At 36.7% G+C, this 20,639-nt stretch overlaps 1 protein-coding gene across 1 annotated transcript in view; it reads left to right on the top strand.

Moving 5' to 3' along the window:
• The first annotated feature begins 1,316 nt into the window (after positions 1-1,316).
• The window catches only part of LOC139960273 (uncharacterized), a 42,508-nt gene continuing 23,185 nt past the window's right edge, over positions 1,317-20,639 (top strand). The window contains exons 1-10 of the mRNA XM_071958525.1: positions 1,317-1,485; positions 2,096-2,412; positions 2,806-2,983; positions 3,420-3,743; positions 5,157-5,386; positions 6,499-6,636; positions 7,134-7,289; positions 9,279-9,339; positions 9,942-15,522; positions 19,065-19,247. Coding sequence (XP_071814626.1) covers positions 1,455-1,485; positions 2,096-2,412; positions 2,806-2,983; positions 3,420-3,743; positions 5,157-5,386; positions 6,499-6,636; positions 7,134-7,289; positions 9,279-9,339; positions 9,942-10,243 — 1,737 coding nt within the window. The 5' untranslated portion in view covers positions 1,317-1,454 and the 3' untranslated portion in view covers positions 10,244-15,522; positions 19,065-19,247. The remainder of the gene's footprint in view (positions 1,486-2,095; positions 2,413-2,805; positions 2,984-3,419; positions 3,744-5,156; positions 5,387-6,498; positions 6,637-7,133; positions 7,290-9,278; positions 9,340-9,941; positions 15,523-19,064; positions 19,248-20,639) is intronic.

Below are 20,639 nucleotides of genomic sequence, written 5' to 3'. Positions count from 1 at the left end.
AAAATCCCAGCAGGAACCACAATATAGCCAACCTTCTGCTGTGCAGTGTTGTTGAGCAGTATCTTGTGCTGGTTGGTATTCCTGGTGTTTGAATAAGGAAGTGAAGTTTAGTCCTATGTTCTTTTGTACGGTATTGCGAATAGCTTCATTCACCGTGGCTTTATTTTTGGTGTCTATAATTCACCTCCATTCGTATTTGAGGCAGTGTTCAAATATTGTGACACTTTCTAAGTTCTTGGATTAGGATGTTGATTAATAGACTGTCCTGAGAGCGTGAATGATTGAGAAAATTACATGCCTGCCTAGAAAATCTCTGAACATTCATCAAACAGAATGATTGTCATAAGCCGATGTTTATCCACAATGACACGAATACCCATGGCTCAAATATGTTTCTGAGAAGTTTAATTTTCACCAGCTGCCCATGAAATGTAAGGATTTGTACATGACCACATTTCCTGGTTCCTTATTAGCTTTTCCTTACTTCTTATATGTGGTACCGTTTCTTTAAATACTTAACAACCATTCTCATCCTTAGAACATTGATCTTCAACATCTTTTATCTTTTAGCATGTAGACATTGATTATCTCTGTGCTGCCAGTAGAGTCTCTCATCAGTTCAGACTTACAAGGGACAAAGATGGAGACACTGACATGGTTGATGTGAAGTTAAAAGTATTTCAAAATGAAATGAACCAGGCAGCCCTTATCCTCCAATCAAAGGTGAGTAATGTCTGTTGATTATCTTCCAGCTCTCATATGTCTCTTCATTACATAATATTAAGCAGCATCTTATCCCATCTGTTAAGTAACGTCCTGTCTGTTGGAAGGCTTGCAGCTGTTTGCAGGCTGACTAAATAATGTTAGTGCTCTGACTGAATTATAGTTATTTGTTTGCATGTTCTCTCATGGATGCTTTTCTTCGAAAAATGCAGTGTGGAGGATATTTGAATTAAATTTTATCACAGTAGTCTTTTATTTATGTATTCTTATTTTTTCAGTCACTCCAGTGAACACAGGTCAACCTTTCATGGGAAATTTTTGTGGGGTGTCTTAGGTATCAATGAATGAAAACTGCATAAATAATAGTTATGTTGTCATCAGCATTCCTTTTTCTTTTTGGATTCACACATTTATTATGTGTAGTTCCATGTCTGTTACAGCCCTATTTTTCTACATTACATTCCTACTTTAAACCTAATCATTCACAGGGGTGTGATAGATAGCCTGCATAATTGTATGTTAAGTAGTCTAACATTTAAAGTTTTCATTAGTCATATAACTTTTTGTTGAATTCTCTTTTCATTCAGGTGAAAAACATTCTCTTATCTCCAGAAAGCCAGGAAATTCAGCACCCAGGTGAGTTTTTATGTGGAAGTGGAACAAATGGGTGGACTTAGCTAGTTTTAGAAGTCCACCCTGACCTGCATCTAAGTGCAGTTGGAAGAAGAAAAATGAATGCTCATTATCCTAGATATACACTAGGTAAGTGTGTGTTAGTGGAGATGAAAAAATAAGCACACGTACATTGACCCAGGTGGTTGTTTAAGTAGAGGTGAAAAGGTAATTGCATTTGGGTTTAGCAGGAGACACACCAAATGTTTCTGATATCAACTTAGTTTGGGAAACATTTCATCAACATAAACATTTTTGATGGAAAGAAATTTAATCATACTGCTGAACCCAAAACATTTTTAAGTCCTATTTGCATGCTTTCATTTTTAGTTAGTATGCTCACTTCCTACTTGGTAGATCAAAGCAACCTTGAAGTTGAAGCTGTATTTGAGACCATTATTTATGCACAAGACAAGGGATTAAAGTCGAAAAGTTGCATGCTAGTTGTGGACAGTATAAAACCAATATTTTATTGTGTGCATGCACCAGAGGTTGACTTGCATACCAACGTTCTCCATCAGGTTGCATGCTTCTTGTGGGCCTGTTGTGTAATTGTGCATGTTAGCTGTGAACATTGCTCATTGTTCAAACCCGGCACTCATTTAGCATGGTGCTTCAGGTGCTCTTATTTCTATATGTGATATCTAGTCTTTGTTGTATTCTTTCGAATGTTAAGTGGATGTTATGTCCTCACTTTCAGGCTTACACAAATATGAAAAGTTGAGAGGAGACATTGCAAAACTTCTGGATAAACAACATTGTTCAAAGCTAGGCGTGTATTTTGAGCTGAAGCCAGCAGAAAATGAAACAATTCAGGAAGCAGCTGAATCTGGAAAGATGCTGATGAAAATATTGGATGAAAGAGAGCTCATCATGCCAGACAGAATGATTGGAATGTATGAAGGATTGAAAGCTATTCACTTTAATAAGGTGGCAAGACTGGTGCTGGAGTACATTGATACGTCACAGGAGAAGAATGGAAAGGGAAACGAAGAGGAAAAAGATGTTAACAAAATGGTTTGTGCTTAGTAAAACTTGTCAAGACTTTGAAACTTTAAGCTTGAATCCAACAATGGTAACTTTGCATAACATCGGGATCTTAGAATGGTTTAGTCCTGTATTTTCTGATATGAAAAGTAGCCTTTTGCTGTCATGCAAGTCACAAAACAAAAAAATGAATGAATACTCCAATACTAAAAAGTCTTCCTTTTACTCGTAAAAGAAACAGCATTTAACTGAATATTTCTGCTTAAATAAAGTTATGTTTGTGGAGATCAAGTGTACAGCAAGTCTGTGTAGAATATTCACTGAAGCCAAATCAAATGCAGTAAGTAGTTTTATATCATTATGAAAGTATGATCAAAAAGGTAGATTTGATAAACAAATTGTAACATTTCAACATTGTTTCAGGTAAAAATTCCAGAGAAACAGGAAGTAATCTCAAAAAGGGAATCAAAATTGTCAGTAAATTACACAATTTTGATAGAAGAGGGTTACAAGAGACTGGATGTCCAAAGAGCCTTGAAATTGTCTAATGGAAAACTGGACCTGGGAAGACGGATATTGCTACTTGCTAAGGAAGGGCATGGTAAAGTAACCCTATATATTCAGCTACATGGATATTTCTTTGATATTTCTTCCTGATATAATTAATCTCAATCTTATATGATATTCTAGCACCACATTTCAAGCCCTTGCTGTTCAGTGTTTATTTATTTTAGTAGGAAAATTACTCACAAAATAGCTACATAAAAAGGAATATGATCTAGATACCCAAAATAAACCTTATTCTTGTTACTGTCAATGAAATATTCTCTTCCTCATCAATCAGGTCAAACATCTAATGTTCACTGTCGAATATTAAAAAGTTATTGTTGTTCTTAATTATTAAGTAGAAGGTAAACCACTTTTGTGTTAAAGAGACTATTTTCATAATATGTGTTGAAAAATTGTATGCATTAACACATTTTCTATTGAAGTAACAAAATCACTTTACTTTCACTTGAATTATAATACTCTTCCAGAGAGACTTCCTTTGTTCCCAGGATCTAATCTTTATAAAGAGCAGTACTTTGATCAGCATGGAGGAGAGATGTTTATTGCAGGCGTTAATCTTCTTGTACCAGCTGGTGCACTACACAGTGGAAGGATTGTTAGTCTGTGGGTTTCTACTGAACCTGCCATCAACAGGCCTTTCCCAAAGAAGAGTCTAAGTTTGACCCCTTTTGTGAAATTTGGTCCAGAAAGCCTTACCTTACACAAGCCTGTCACCTTGATTATTCCACACTGTGCTTTTACTCCAGCTGACCAGACGGGTCTTGATGTGTACTCTGGTGTATTACAAACAGGTGTGTTTTTGTTTCTTTTGCATTGTGTTTATTAATCCATTGATCATTATATTTAGTTACTTAAATTTGTTGTATCAACAGAGGTATGTATATGAGTTAGTGTGTTTGTATGTCACCCCTGATGTACTGTTTATGCTTGCTTCACTGTAGGGCTGACCACTTTTACAACTGCTTGCATATTGAATAAACTCCTATATTGGAGAATGCAGTACTGTATCTGCACTATTAGATTCTAAACCTGAATAACTGCAAAAGTAAAGCTGGGATGAAAGTCACACTTGATTTGTGAAACCACCTTAGTACAAGAACGCTATATTGGCAAGAAAATCACTAAGCCTTCTGTGTGCCTTGTTCTGTGAAATGTTAACATGATTTTCTCAAGAGAGAGGTATTGTCCCAACAAATCATGTTTGATTCCTTGCTGCAGACAAAAGGAATCTATGCAATGGTGATGGCGTGTCTGTGTGTGACACTTGCTTGTAAACACTGTAACCCACAAATTTCATAGTGGATTAACTTCATACTTGGTATGTGGATCCGTCTCATTGAGAACAAGAACCCTATTCTATTCTGCAAAGGTCAAAGTCTGAAAACTTTGCAAACATGATATCTCAAAAAGTACATTTCTGTTGTATTTCATACGTGGTATATAAATCCAGCTAAGTGAGTACAAGAACCATTTGAAATTGTAAATGTGAAAGGCCATTTGCAGTCAACATAAGTCAAAGTCTGAAAACCTTGTAAACATGATGTCACAAAAAGTACATCTTTCTTGAACTTCATACTTAGTACGTAGATCTAGCTTGGTGAGTGTATGAACCCTATTGAAATTGGTAGAGGTCAAGGCCACATGAGGACAGTCAACAGCTGTCAAAATCTGAAAACCTTGTTAACATGATTACTCTAAAATCAAAGGTACAATTAATATGGGAGTTCTCTGATGCTATGATTTCTTTTCTGGCTTTCACTTAATTCATAGACAAATTTAACTCACTTGCTCTACATTAGTCTGATAGGTATGTGGAATTTTGAGCAAATTGTATGACAAAGAATCACAAAGCCGACAGGTTGTTCCAGGAACACTCCTCTTCTCAGTAGTACATTGACCTGTTGAAATCAATCATTTGTTCCATCTTTAGGTAGAATTAAACAAGATAATTGAAGGGCAAAAGTTCTCCAAGCTATGGGAAGCTGTAGTTAGCAACACAATTTATCTGGCAACCTTGCAATTCTACATTGAGTTAAAAACAAGATATTGTAATGTTTTGATGTTCTTTGTATGCAGTGTTTCATTTTCTGACACATGACTGTCTCTTTAAAATCATCTATGGTATATTTCAGGCTTGGTGTTCTACCTTTCGCTATGTTATAAATACTTAACTAGCAAAAAAGTTTTTTTTTAATCTCCTTTAGATAAAATTATCAAATGGAACCAAGAAAGGAAACACCTCAGCTGCTCTATGAATAGTCAGCACTTTGCAGTTGAAGCTGAGAAACCATGTCTCATTGGTCTTCACGTCCCTTTCATACCCAAGATGTTGAAGCGTGTCTGCGTCTTACCGATTGTAAACAAAGTTTCTGAATTGGGGGATCAATTGACAATTCATCTTTGGTTTCATAATGATGACTCACTGGAACATAAAGTAAGTAGTAGATTTTGTCAGCTCAAGTGGTATTGAAATTTATCTCACAGATTCCAGTTATCTGCCTTAATTGATGTAAGAGTTACAACAACTTAACAATAGGATTCAGCAGTACGATGATTAAGCAACCACAAATTTGGGAGAAATTTTCAAGGGCTTATGGATTACAAGTGACTATGAATGGTCTTTGATAATGCATCATACAGACAATCAATGTATAATATAATAATAATAATAATAACAGCTCCCTGATTTCAGTTTATATTCCCCTCATTACGCGGGGATTTAAGTCACAGGCTTGTTCCCCTCAATTGGTAAGCCTCGTTGCTTCAAATGCCACTGCCTTTAGTCACTCGGCCACAGCACCGGTGGAACAATAAAGTTTAACTTGATGCCCTACAGGCTGAAACCTCACTGAAAGTCAATTTGTAATCATATAGTCAAGCGAGGGGTCATGTGAGATTACAGTAGCTGGTTCAGGCTGTCTGTGGTCATTGATGGTTGAAAATAAACTTTGAAGTGGACAAAACACACTGACCAGATGTCCCACGACAAAAAATGCATGTTCAATATTTTTTGTCTGTGGTCATTGACATCTAACAACAATTGTTGTAAGAGACACATTTGTAAACACATCTTGTCCAATATTAGAGAGTGGAGAGATTATATTTCAGAACATAGGCCACAAGACTATGAATGGTGTTTGATAATGTATCTTGCAGACAATCAATGTATAATACTATAATAATAACAACTCCCTGATTGCAGTTTATATTCCCCTCATTACGTGGGGATTCAAGTCACAGGCTTGTGTTGTATAACAGAGTTCAGTGTTGATAACACATTAGTTGGTCCAGTTAATCAGCCAGACAAGAGATTAGGTAGAAAATCTGTACAGAGAGTTAGAACTCATGCACTCCATGTATCATATAATTATAGTAGCTGCTTGTTCTACCAATTAATGGTCACACCAGTTTTAATGAGAGGGTCATACTAGGGAGCTGTTATTGCTTCCTGATCATACATGAGACAATGCAATGGGTGTATGCCTTGATGGTAATGTTTTTAAAATAAACATTAATTATAATATTGTTTCATTTCTATTTTAATAGAGCCTTATCAATGAAGAAATCTATCAGCAAAAGGGAACCATAATTCATGCTCCTGTGTCTGTTCAACTCCGGTCTATGACTTCAACTTTACATGTTAGCACTAACTCCAGTACATCACAATGTAACCCAAGAAGAGTGGTTAGTAATGTCTGTCAAATGTTCTTATTTATTTTATGTCAACATGTAAAGAAAGCAGGTAATTCTTTGTTCCACAGGTAATTTTCATTTGTTGGAAGAATAGGTTTATGCATCTGTTGAATAGTATGTAATAATGCTAGCATATGTTGTCATATTGATAACTGTTGTTTATATCATACATTGATTAAAAATCAGTGTATCATATGTAATGTTGAAACTGTTTTTTTCTCAATTTGTAAAGAGACTCAATGAGAGTATCATATAGTACAGTGAAAGTTACCTTGCAGGTTTAAATTTATACATCTGGGTGAAGAGGGGCTGTTTAGATCAAGTGCCTTGCCCAAGGTCACAGATTAAAAATCTGTGCAGGACTAGAACCTGTATTGCTTAGCTGTCAGCACATTAACTTTAACCACTTCAATGTCATATTAAATGCTTTCAAGTCTAAAGTTTTATGAAATAATAATTAAAGACCCTCTGATTATTCTTCTCTACAGGATGTTGCCATGGAAACCTTATGGTTAAAGAACAGACACAAGATAGAATTCCATCTTCAGTATAGTGGGATCAAAGATACTGTCAATCTGGAAATAGAAGCAAGATATGGGATGTTACTTAAAAGGAATCTTTTCCAGTTTAGTATTCAGTTGCAGGTAACTCGATTTTGACTTAACAGAAAGAAAGATTTGAATATGAGGAGTTTAACAATTTACTTTGGATTTATCTTAGATACTGCAACTTCTTTTATATTTACCTTGTTTGATGATTATTTACCCTTTTAACATTCTCTTAGAAAGTCATTTCTGGTTATCTTGCCAAAGGCTCAGTAACCTTTGCGATCATGCTGTCGTGCATATAGGTGTGTGTGTGCGTTTGTTTTGCCAGCTGACCGAGGACTTGAACAAAAGAATTCCAGGTCCTTGGTTGTGATTTCTAAAGAATCACCACGTCCTCGGAAGAATTCTATTGTTTGGGGTATTGTTAAGGTAAGGGTACGTGGATTTGAACAATGGAAAATACAATGGGGTCCTCGGTCTGAATGTAATACAATCATGTATGTTCATGTGTGTGTGTGTGTTGATGTGACGGCTAGCTTGTAAACACGATATTTCAACAACCGCAAGATGAGGCAAATGTCATGTGTGGTAGGTAGATGCCCCATGATGTGTAGATGTTTGCTATTATTTGTCGTTCCCATCTCATGAATATTAATGAGTGGGTGGGCCTTAACATAAAATTCTTAATATGGCAATGTCTTCAACCGTATGTTTGATTTAGTTCATACTTGGTATGGTGATTTAACTACATAGTAAGTGCCTGTTTTTTTCTTTGCAAGAACAACTTTAACCTCATTAATATTCATGAGTGGGTGGGGCTTAATGGAAAATCGTGGAAAACAGCTTTTAAACATGATATATCAACAAGCACAATTTGAATCAACGTTGTACTTGGTAGGTAGATGCCCCATGCTGTGTAGATGTGCCTAAGTGCTTGTGGTTCCCATCTCTTCAATATTATTGAAATTGGCAGGGTGTAACAGAGAGATTTCTTAAAATGTCAATATCTCTGCAACCGTTTGTAGAATTTTGTCAGATACATGGTATGGTTATGTAATTACGTAGTCTTTGCAACAACAATTTTACATCAGTGATATTCATGATTGGGTGGAGCTTAATTGAACATTGTCAAAAACAGCTTGTAAACACAATATCTCAACAACCACAAGTTGAATCAATGTTGTACTTGAGAGATAGATCCCCATGATGAGTATTTATGCCACATTGTTCTTGGTTCTCATCTCATGAAAGTTAATGAGTGGACAGGGCTTAAAGTAAACTTTTTTCATACTGGTATGGTGATGTTGGTGCACAAAAAGCACATTTTCATTACATCTCCAACTTCATGTCATTAATATTCATCAAATTGCAAGAAATGGCTGTTAAACACATGACAACAACCAAATGTTTTATGATTTTCATCCTTGACATATTAGGTTTGTCACACTACATTCATACAATCAACTGTGTTGTTTTTTGTGTGCGTATCATGAACTGTAATCTGTGAACATAAAATTCTTAATCTGAAATAGTATGTCTGATTAGCTTCACATGAGTACTTGGATGATATGTTAAGTACAGATACATGCTTATGAGATCATAAAATTTGACCACATTAAAATTCATGCATGTATCTGTTTTATAATATGTCTCAACATGATGACTTATCCCTGGTACCTTCCTTTATATGTTGCAGCATTAGTCAATAGATAATCCTCTGCATTTGGCTGTGCACAAGTTTGTGAATATTAACATGTATGGCTTACCACACTATGTATATGTTAAGGCATCAGAACCACCAAACGTTTTCGTTTCCTGGTTCCGTTTCTATCAAAGTCTCTGCTCTGTCGGTCTTAGTTGATGAACTGACATTTATTATAAAGGTTTGAAATATAATTTTAAAATGTCAGAAGAAATGTTATGACTAGCTACAAATGTATAGAAAATATACTGTATAAACATTAATTCCTAATTAACATATCTTTAAAGTATTAGTTAAACTGCTTCTTAATTGATAGAGGTGAAATATGCACAAAGTAATTTTCTAGGGCAATCATACAGCTTTCCCCTGTTTCCTCTTCACAGATTGAAAAGTTACGACACATTGACCAAATCACATCTCCATTCCAGCTCATTCTACCTGAATGTGAGTAATTAATTACTTTAGCATGTTAATGCAGCTGAAGATGTTTCATTACCATGTTGCACTCACTAACAGATTTCTAAACTAAAACAGTTTCTTCAATATCAAGTTTTGCAAATAGTTGACAACTGCAGTCGGGACTCCTCTTTGCAAAGTACGATCAGGTGTACACATCTCAAATGTAAGGAATTGTCGGCAGTATGTAAAATGCGGATGCATGAATAGCAAGATTACATATACATCTTATATAAAAGGATTGCACCTAAATTATGTTAAGTATTGATGTGTGCTTAGGTTTTAAACATAAGTATTGATACCAAAGCAACACACTTAGACTGAGTATTGATACTGTATTCGAGTCACATTGCAGTGGAAAACAACAATTACTGAAATTCAGCCACCTGCTTTAAATATGCACTCTGGGATTTAAATCAGATTTCCATTTTAGTCTCATTGAAAACTCTGAGCTTTCAGGTTTATTTTGCCCCTGAGTGTAAGAAACACATCTATGTTGTCTCACATTTCTGGATATTATTTGCTTAAAACAGGATCAGTTTAATGCACTTTATGTAGAGCCACAATTTACTTTTCTTTCAACCTTACAGCCATCATGAAATCATTTGATCAGCTAAAGCAAAACATATCAGAACATCTTGATGTAGACCAATCTACCCTGCTGGCAAATATTTTCCAACTTCCTGAAGAAGGAGTTACTGAAATCAAGAAGCACAAAACACCAGGAACTCTTTTGTTAGAGAAGCTGACCAAAAGTTTACTGATATCTCCTACAAATGTCACAACATTGGAAAATGCCTTAACAGAACAAGGAAATGAAGAATGTGGAAAACTTGTCAGAGAATTTAGATGGAAAAATCCTGTAGTTCAAGCAGCATTGTGCCCAGAATAATGACTGAAATCATATTGTGGGTTATTGTAGACAAGTATTGATATGAACATATCACCAATGGTGATGTAACACTAACCAGGAACTTGTTCACTTGAGAGGGGCAGAGGAAGGCAGTAAATCTTTCTGTAATCACTGTTAATTACAGTTCGAGCTGATTAAACAGCATTATATGCTTAATTACACCAGTATGAGTGACTTATATTCTACTCCCCCTCTTACATGGTTATGTATGTAAATACTTTATGTGACTGTATACTCTATTCTTGGCTTTGATAAGCAAACAATTACAAGTAACTTATACATTCATGTCAGCGTGCGTGTGTGTATGCTGTAAGTTTTGGTTTCGATTAGAATCATAATCAATGCAGTCATGATGACTTGTGTGCGTGTGTGTGGATGTGACGGCTCAATTGTAAACATGCTATCTCAACAACCACAAGTTAAGTCATTGTTATGCTGGGTAGGGAGTTGCACCATGATGTGTATATGTGCCCGATTGTTTGTGGTTCCCATCTAATGAATATTTATGAGTGGGCGGGCTTTAATATCAAACTCATAAAATTTCAATATCTCTTCAACCCTATGTCCGATTCAGTTCAATCTTGGTATCATGATGTAACTACACAGATGCCGACCGAAAATTCACTGATTTCTTCACAAACATCACAAAACTAGAAAAAGCCCTGACAGAGAAAGAAAATGAAGGATGTGCAAGACTTGTCAGAGATTTCAGAAGAAACAAAACTGTAGTTCAAGCAACAATGTGTCAGGAATATATTTATGGCTTGTCAAAATTTTGCTGTGGGCACTTAATTAGCACCTTCGTACGCAAACATATTTATTCACAGATTGGAATAGGAAAAGCTATCATTTTCTACGCTTAAGCCGTATCATTATGACAGATATATTGACAATATATTTTTCGTCAGGCCACATGGTGAACAAATCGCTCAAGTGTTTTTTTTTTGGACATGTTAATTCATTTCAGGACAGTATTAAATTTTCTGTAGAAGTCTTACAAAACCAAACATTTTCGTTTCTGATGGTAATCGTAACTTTGTAGTCACTCAGGCGGATGAGTGTGTATATGTGCATGTGACGCCTTGCTTTTAAACATGGTATCTCAATAAGGGGAGCTTGTACCAATCTCATATTTGGTGTGTAGGAATACCACATTGAGTAAAAGAAGTCTATTGGTTTTTAGAGGAGTTCAAAGGTCATTGGGGTCACCAGGGGTCAGATTGTGAAACCTTGTAAACACGATATCTCAAGAAGGGAAGCTTGGACCAATTTCATATTTAGTATGTAGTTGTGGCACGTTGAGTTCAAGATCCCTATGGTTTGGTGAGGTCAAAGGTCATTGGGGGTCACTAGGGGCCAAATTGTGAAAACCTTGAAAACACGATATTACGAAGACACGAGATATGTCATACGTTTTGTGGAGTTGTGACTTTTGTAAATTGTGCTCCATAGGCCCAATGGCCATCAGTATTAGACACCAAATTCAAATAAGAAACGCAGGCCTAGCCTATGGTCCAGCCAAACATCTAGGTGTAAACTATAAAACTAGGGCTGGACCCTAGCGTAGGTCATTTGGGCTCATAGAAATTGAACTAATTAGTGAATATCATTAGGTCTTAAAGTCATAGTTGAGTAAATTTAGATAAATAGCCTATAAAATTACTGTCCAGAATATACCTGGCTATGCTGAGTAGGCTTTGGCCGGGTACCGTTATTTTCCGCGCATGGTACTTCCCGCAGACAAAAAACGGTGCTCTCCGCGGCACACCAAATTTGTCAGCGGAAAACAACGCCTTGTCAGCGGAAAATACCGTTTGTTGGGGGGGGGGGGGAGGAGAAAGCAGAATGGCTTAACGATGTGATAAGGCATATTGAAATAATTTAGGAGGATGGAGAGGCATGGGCTAGGACTAAAATCACAGAAATTGTTCGGTAGGCCTACTGCTATTTAAGCCAAGGGTAGGGCGATTCATTTTTGGTTCCTTGCTTTTTGCAAAGCAAGGAACCTATGCATTCAACTTGGCGAGAGTGTGTTTGTGACGCTTGGTTTGTGTACACGATATCTCAATAAGGATATGATGTATCATTACCAAACTTGGTGTGTGGATAGCCCATAGTGAGAGGAAGATCTCTATCGTTTTTCGTGCCCACAAAGGTCTCCAAAGGTCATTTAGGGTAAAAAATGGAAAATATTAAAAATGCAACAACTCCCATTGACAGGGTCCGAAATGGTTGATATTTTGGGAGTATTTGTGAATGGGGTCAGGGATCGTTTCCAAACATAACGGTCATTCGATCCAAGGACGACAAAGGTCAATAAGTGGTCAAAAACTAGTATTTTTGCAATTACTTGAGAACCAAATGTCCATCAATGTTGGGAGTTACACTACTGTAATCCAAAAGTCGACCTGCATTTGGGCGACGTTTGACCTCAGGTTGACCACCATTGACCTGTATTGATTTCTTTCAAGTTGACTATTTTAATTTCAAAAAATTGTTTACTACTGAGTGAAGCGGTTTGTTTACAAGTGACAAAATAGCAAAAAAATTGCGCGGTCATGGTACAGAAGATTGATGGTGCCTGAAAGGCCAACTTGTCAGTTATCCACAAATGGGTAGCGTTTAGCTAATGAAAACTTCTTTGTAAACACATAGAGACCACATTACCACATAAAGACCAAATACAGACCACATAGAGACCACATAAAGATCATATTTCTTTTGTGATATACTGTGTAAGTCAATGCGGCTTTTAATGGGCGTATGCTACATGTAGCGTTAAGTTTAGTCTGTTAGGTTATGCCTTCATAAGCTTTAGCTGTCTAACGTAAGGTCATGGATTCAAGGATAATTCTGCGGGATACCCTAGGCCAAATGCTAGGAAAAGGATCATGCCTCATTAGAATTAGACAGGGATGTGTCTTATAGTGTGTTGGTTGTATAGTTTGTGTGTACCTCACACAGCAGTTTTACTGAATTGCTTCTGTTGCAATGTGTGGTTGTGGGTTGTGCACACTGTTGCTCGTGTGTGGATATGTAAATGTGGGTAATAAAACTAATTTCTACATTTTCAGAGTAATATTTTCATTTGGCATTTTTGAGGGGAGGAACGAATTCCCTTTCCTGAGAATTTGATGGCCTTTAAAAGCTATTGTTCTCACTCATTGCCCGTTGACCTCACACTTAATACTGCTCTCTGATTAAGACCAGTATATTTGAAGGGATATGGTCGCTGTATTGCTTAGTGATTGGTTGATAGCTGATTGATAAAGCCCAGCTGTTGACGTATGGCAAATACACATGCCACTGGTCCAAGTTATTGGCAGAATGAACCTTCGCTTTTCATATTGTTAATTACATATGCTTTATGGGAACACATTAATGGACCCGACTGGCGTATAAACCCATACAGACACTGCCGTTATAAAGGTTCTGGCTTGTTACAGTATTAGCAGAATAGGAAGGAACATCGTAATCGCATAAAGCTTCCCTAACCAGGCTCTGTCATGATTTATGGTATTCATTTCGTTCATATGTAGCAATATCACTTTGACACACATGGAGACAACTGAAATGTTTTATATTCCTATCATTTACACTATCACCATTATTATTTGTCATAATAAACCGTGATTTAAATGCAGCGACATAATAAACACATAAAGACAAATGAAGAATATCATTTTCTTCTCCGTTTACACTATCACCATACATATAATTACCAATAATCATTAACAAATACAACATATATCAAAATGATGATAAAACATTGAAATGCAACGACAAAATGTACACACAGATACAAATACCAATTACCAATAACTATCCACAAGTACAACATTTGAAATCCATAACATATGCCACACTATTATCCAATGCTAACTCGATGCCAAACTATTATCCAGCTGCATAGTGCAAATTATGACACCCCGGCCGGATGCGAGTGAGACTTGATCCAGTAATACTAGCCAACTCACTTTAAATCTTAAGTTGGATTAGAACTGAGTTGGCCGAACTAAGGCCTGCAAACTAGGCTACAGTTTAAGTTACTAGGCCTAAGTATCCAAGCCCTAACTTATTTCCCCTATTTGCCCTAGCCTATGGTAAGTTAGGCCTAGGCGATCGTTAGCCTAGGCATGTGGTCTAACTTTAACTTAGTTCGAGTAAGTATTAGGGCAATTATGCAGTTACATTGTGATGCTTTGGAAGGAATTTTAAATTTCAAGTGCAAATAGTAGAGACAGTGCAAAGGTTTGTAATAAACTTTCATATTACAGTTCATCTCTTAATATTTTAACGTTCATGCAGAATGAAAAATGTTTAAAAAGTCTTTGAAATGTATGAAATATGTATATTAATAAGAAAAGTTAGAGTAGTGCTGATATTCGACTATTTATTTTGTAGTCGAGTAATCGCACATTCTTCTCGTAGTTACTCGGTTACAGTTATGACGTCATCACCGTCACTTTACATTGCAGAAATACAGTCAAACAAATCCTTTTCTATGGTGGACTGTCTTTATTTTTTCTTTGTTGTCTTAACGTGTGGTGACTAAATCATTGGAAACATCTACCAATCAAAAACTTAACAGCTTTCAAATTTCGAATTCTCACCTCAGGGAGACACACAACCCTATATATTTGAGTCAAAAACAGATTAATCTGACGACGATGACAACCATACAGGACGAAGCAGCAGTCAATGACGTAATGCCAGCCAATCGCTTGGAGAATGTAGACTGGTATGAAACAAACATAGTGTACATGTATATGTGAAAAAAACGTGTTTTCCGACCAAGAGATTTTCATTTGATCGACACGCGACTGCAGTGTTATTTGTTGACTGCTGTGAGTAGAATGCGACAATTCGGACCAGTTACTGCTACTTCCTCCCTGCATATGTGATTGCGCGTTGGCTTTTATTATTTATATGTCCTATGCAGTGTAGAATACTCTCTGAATGATAAAGACTTGGCATTTTGCTTGTCGTGGTCCTTATTCATGTGTAGAACAAACATATTTTTCACCTGGAATGACTCACAATGACTATTCACGGCAATAACGCTAACTCATTCAAAATGCTCAACGAACCCTAGCTTTAGTTTGGGTGTAACCGACCTTACTAGTTAGTTCCTATTTCGTAGACCGTCCTGGTTAATACCGTCAAAAATTAATCTGCATACTTCAACACTTTTCTCTTTCATTTTGACAAGTTTCAAGCTGCATCTTGGTTCCGCTTTGTTCCTCCTACCAACAGGCGTAAGTGCGTTCTCTCCTTTTAGTGGATCCCTACATTTGTCACCAGTCACCAGCCTAGTGCACCATCTATACCAACACATCCAAACGCTATCAGGCACACAAATAAGTCACGCCAGCTAACTGTATTTGTCAGTGAGAAACGCCCAAACCAAATAGTAGCCTGCATAATTTTATATCTTTGGGTTAGTTAACAAATGTTTAAAACTCAGATTACTGGCTAGTCCTATACCAACTGCTCATGTCCTTTTGCCGAATTATAGTGTTGGGAAATATGTTGCAAAATAGAGCCTTTGTATGAATTTCTATATAATTCTAGATAGGGCTATGTTCATAGACTGAAATATTCTAGGCTTGAGTTATTACCTAGGCTAACCTTAGTTAGACCAAAGGAAAGGCAACGTACATAGGCCTGAGTTAGGCTATAAGCCTTTTTTCCTAGTATTGAATTGTTAGTGATGATAAGCCCAGGACATCATAATCGTCAACCCATGTTATTCTGGCATGTGGATATATCGTTAGTAATACAGTTTTAAATAAAACGAGGTGGTGATATTTTTTTTGTCGTTAAAATCAAAACATTAAAACGAGTGTCAGTTCTCCGGGAGTCACATGTATTAAATTACTGCGTTAAAACTTTCACACTGTTTGGTTGTTAATGGTATGCTCTTTCCAGCTTTGTGTTAAACACCACACAATGAACCATATATTTGGTAGTAGTGAAGTAGCTAACCTACGTGTCCCGTAGTATTGTTTTCTAGCAGCTCTACATCTTCTGCACTGTGAGCTATCGCGATCCCAGTCATTGTTTACTCATCTATTAATCAAAGTAAGACATTTCAATGCTGAAATAGAGTTGTACTTTCGATTCCGATAATTTAACTCGCATCTAGAAACGCAACCTCGTAGGTTTCCAAGGAAACCAGAAACAAAATGCAACTGATTTCGAGATACAAAAGACCTGTTAATCAACCAATAAGTTGTTGCTCACAACTGGATGTAATGGCTGACTTCACCGACATGACTAGAGTTCCCTACTGGACCTCCTCCTCGTTTAGTGATTTAATAGTTTGGCGCTCATGTGTTCTGATTAACAGATATGGAGCTACACCGGGTGTTGGACCGACGCGTGTCTTTTAAATTCAAGGGATATAGATCTGTGGAATTGAATAATTTAGTTTTGCACTGGATTAATTCATATAGTATTCTAGCTGTTCTTGATTGTACATTAAACGGCTTGGTGGTGATTGAGGACCCGTGTTTCATTGGAGATTATTTTGAAATATTTCACAGGTGGACAACCGGAAGATAAAATTAACTGAATATGTTACTAGAATACATTTTTTTGTATTTCATTCTCTAATTTAGGTATAATTATATGATATAATCCCTATTCAATGTACAGTGTGTTCGTTGACCTTATACTGACACACACCGCTGATGATAGTCGTGGTATCCTGTTGATACAATCAATGTTGACTCCGCTCTGTCGCGTCTTGCCGAATAGCAGCATGCCTGACTCTACGGTATAGAGATGGCCATGTCCAAAGTTGAACAAACGACATAAAAGGGCCTAGGCTATATGCATGGAAAAACCAACACTGTAAAGACTTGAACTTGGACTTGGATTTAAATATATTATGAAATATTAAGCTATAGTTTTAATTTAAAGGTTGGTGTTATAGTTTAGTGAACTTCCTAGTTAAATAAATAGTTTAAAACAAAGGAATAAATTCTGCAATATGTTCTTATCATATACACATAATATAAACCCGCACAAGGCAGTTCTATACTAGCCCAGGAAATATGCCTCTCTCCCCCCCCCAAAAAAAAAACGAGGGGTGGGGAGTGACAAAAACCGAAGGGAGTGGTATAGAGACTTGCCGTTTCCTTTCATATGCCGTGTAATCTTAGCTCATTCCTAGCCTACCACGGGAGCATTCGCCCTATACATTATGTTTTAGGAATTTACGCTAAGATAACGTAAGTGAACATTTGAAGGTTGTTTCTATGCTGTCATTTTGATGCCTCGTTTGTGTTCGCAACACGGTAACATGTGTTACAGGTGGCACAGTAACTACTGAAAAGCTGTTACACGTTGAACTAAGAGTCCGAAAGGTGAAAATGCGCGGCGGATGGGTGACGAAGACTACTCCCTAATTGTATACTGCATGCGAGATTCAGATGGTAGCCTAAATTTTTTCTAATCGTATTAGTAAATCCATTCGATTGAAACATTCTTCACGGACAGATGATAGTGTCCAAGTCTCAAATAGATACAAAACAGATATACAAAACGGGACCTAAGGCGGAGAGGGGGAACCTAGATTAGCCTTATGAGTAGTTATACGTCTAAATTAGGCCTTAATATAGTATATAGTTTACTACGTCAAATACTCATAGACTCCTTGTCCAGTCGCGCAGTTCTTTGTCTTACATGGGAACGTGTAACAGCTTTGCAGTAATTACTGTGCCACCTGTAACACATGTCACCGAGTTAGGAATACAGCGCAGTAGTAACTGATGACATTGTGGTACATGAACAGTAGTTACTGTACTAGCTATGAGTATCGGGTGCTGCTTTAATATTTGTACACCAATAAATAAACTGTGTCTGAATTTTCTAAAATTCCCTGACCACCATTTACAAGAGATGCGATGAGGTCGAACAGGATGTGTGATTGGTGACAATCTTCAAAAAGGTAATGGATAAAGAAAAAAAAAACTATTGGGAATCAAATCAAACTCATACTCCCGTCCGAATCCCCCAACATCACTCCCCCCCCCCCCCAACTAACCAACATGTCCAGTTTACTCTGATGTGAAATACTTAGTTCATCTCCTTACTTTGTCAGGTTTCTAGTTTGAATAATAACGGTAAATCGTATATAATTTCCCATGGGACCGTTGACCACACAAGTCACAAGTCCGCCGTAACTATATGACAGACGCTATAAAGTTATTTGCTTTTTGCAGACTGATGTTGGACTGGTTAGATAGACCAATATGGTGGCCCACTTACTCAATGGAAGTTAGATTGATGGATAGGGATATCTCAGGATATGTGATTATCTTAATGATGATCTGTAGAATTAACAGGAAGACCACCTGTTTTGATATTAAGCCAGTCCCCCGACCCCTCCCTCCCCGGTCCCGCCCTTCCTCTCCCTCCCTTTTCGAGAATGAATTTCTATGTATTTAGTAAGGTACGACATAACTTTTCGAGTAAGATTCATATATGTTCAATTAAACAAGAAGGACAACATACACGAACTGCTTTTAATTCAATTTTGACTTAAACATCATGCGATATGGTTTATATGTTGGAGGTCAAAGATTAGTTCTATCATTTCATTAATTTGCTAGATACCAGATCAGATCAAGCCTGTTCTCCTCTTTTACCCTATCAGTCAACCCTCCACTACATCTTACGTGCGCCACACTTCAGCTGTTCAGCGTTTTTTATATAAAATTCAGTTTTTTTTTTACAGTTTTTAATAAATTTTTTCATACTCTGATCAAAATCATATCATTTGTCTTTTCAGTTATCTCAAGGGCCATCTGTGTGAAATTTGTGTTATCACTTCACGCTTCGTTGACCTGCAAGAAACTCAGCATACAAAGAAACAACGTATCGAACTATATCAAGAACAAGGTTATATTCAAGACCTATCGAAGAATATTAGCTGTACCTCACCTGAACCTGTCTTACAGAGACGTCTATTAATGTAAGTATAAAGAAAACATTTTTGAATGTTTATTAACAGCACTCCAGTATAGGGAAGTATATAATTGTACAACATGCTTACACGGAACAGTTTGAATAAAAACATAACATAAATTCCTTTAAATATAATTTCCTATTTTCTCACGATTTCGTGGTCTTTTTCGGCAGAGGAAGTCAGTAAGTCTTTCTGTAATCACTGTTAATTACAGTTGGAGCTTATTAAGCAGGATTATATGCTTAATTACACCTGTATGAGTGACTTATAAAACATTATTCTTCTCCCCATTTTACATGGTTATGTATGTAAATTCCTTATGTGACTATATATTCCATTCTTGGCTTTGATAAGCAAACAATTACAACTAACTTATACATTCATGTCAGCGTGTGTGTGTATGCTGTAAGTTTAGGTTTCGATGATAATCATAATCAATGCAGTCATGATATCTTGTGTGTGCATGTGGATGTGACGGCTAGATTTTAAACATGCTATCTCAACAACCACAAGTTAAGTCATTGTCATGCTGGGTAAGGAGTTGCACCATGATGTGTATAGGTGCCCGATTGTCTGTGGTTCCCATCTAATGAATATTTATGAGTGGGCGGGCTTTAATATCAAACTCGTAAAATGTCAAAATCTCTTCAAGCCTATGTCCGATTCAGTTCAATCTTGGTATCATGATGTAACTGCACAGATGCCGACCCAAAATTCATTGATTTCTTCACAAACATCACAAAATTAGAAAAAGACCTGACAAAGAAAGAAAACGAAGAATGTGCAAGACTTTCAGAAGAAACAATACTGTACTTCAAGCAACAATGTGTCAAGAATAGATTTATGATGAGGGAGTTCTGGCTTGTCAACATTTTGCTGTGGGCACTTAACTAGCACCATCGTATGCAAACATATTTATTCACAGATTGAAATAGGAAAGGCTATCATTTTCTACGCTTAAGCCGTAACATTATTACAGATATATTGACAATATATTTTTTCGTCAGGCCACATGGTGAACAAATCGCTCAAGTGTTGTTGTTTTTTTGTACATGTTGATTCATTTCATCACAGTATTAAATTTTCTGTAGAAGTCTTACAAAACCAAAAATTTTCGTTTCTGATGGTAATCTTAACCATTGTAGTCATTCAGGCGGACGAGTGTGAGCGTGTGTATGTGCATGTGACGCCTTGCTTGTAAACATGATATCTCAATAAGGGAAGCTTGTACCAATCTCATATTTGGTGTGTAGGAGTACCACGTTGATTAAAAGAAGTCTATTGGTTTTTAGAGGAGTTCAAAGGTCATTTGGGGTCACCAGGGGTCAGATTGTGACGACCTTGTAAGCACGATATCTCAAGAAGGGAAGCTTGGACCAATTTCATATTTAGTATGTA

The sequence above is a fragment of the Apostichopus japonicus genome, chromosome 19 (genome assembly GCF_037975245.1).
Source record: "Apostichopus japonicus isolate 1M-3 chromosome 19, ASM3797524v1, whole genome shotgun sequence".
Lineage (NCBI taxonomy): Eukaryota > Metazoa > Echinodermata > Holothuroidea > Aspidochirotida > Stichopodidae > Apostichopus > Apostichopus japonicus.
The sequence above is the reverse complement of the archived record's forward strand: the minus strand, read 5'-3'. Positions and strand labels throughout refer to the sequence as shown.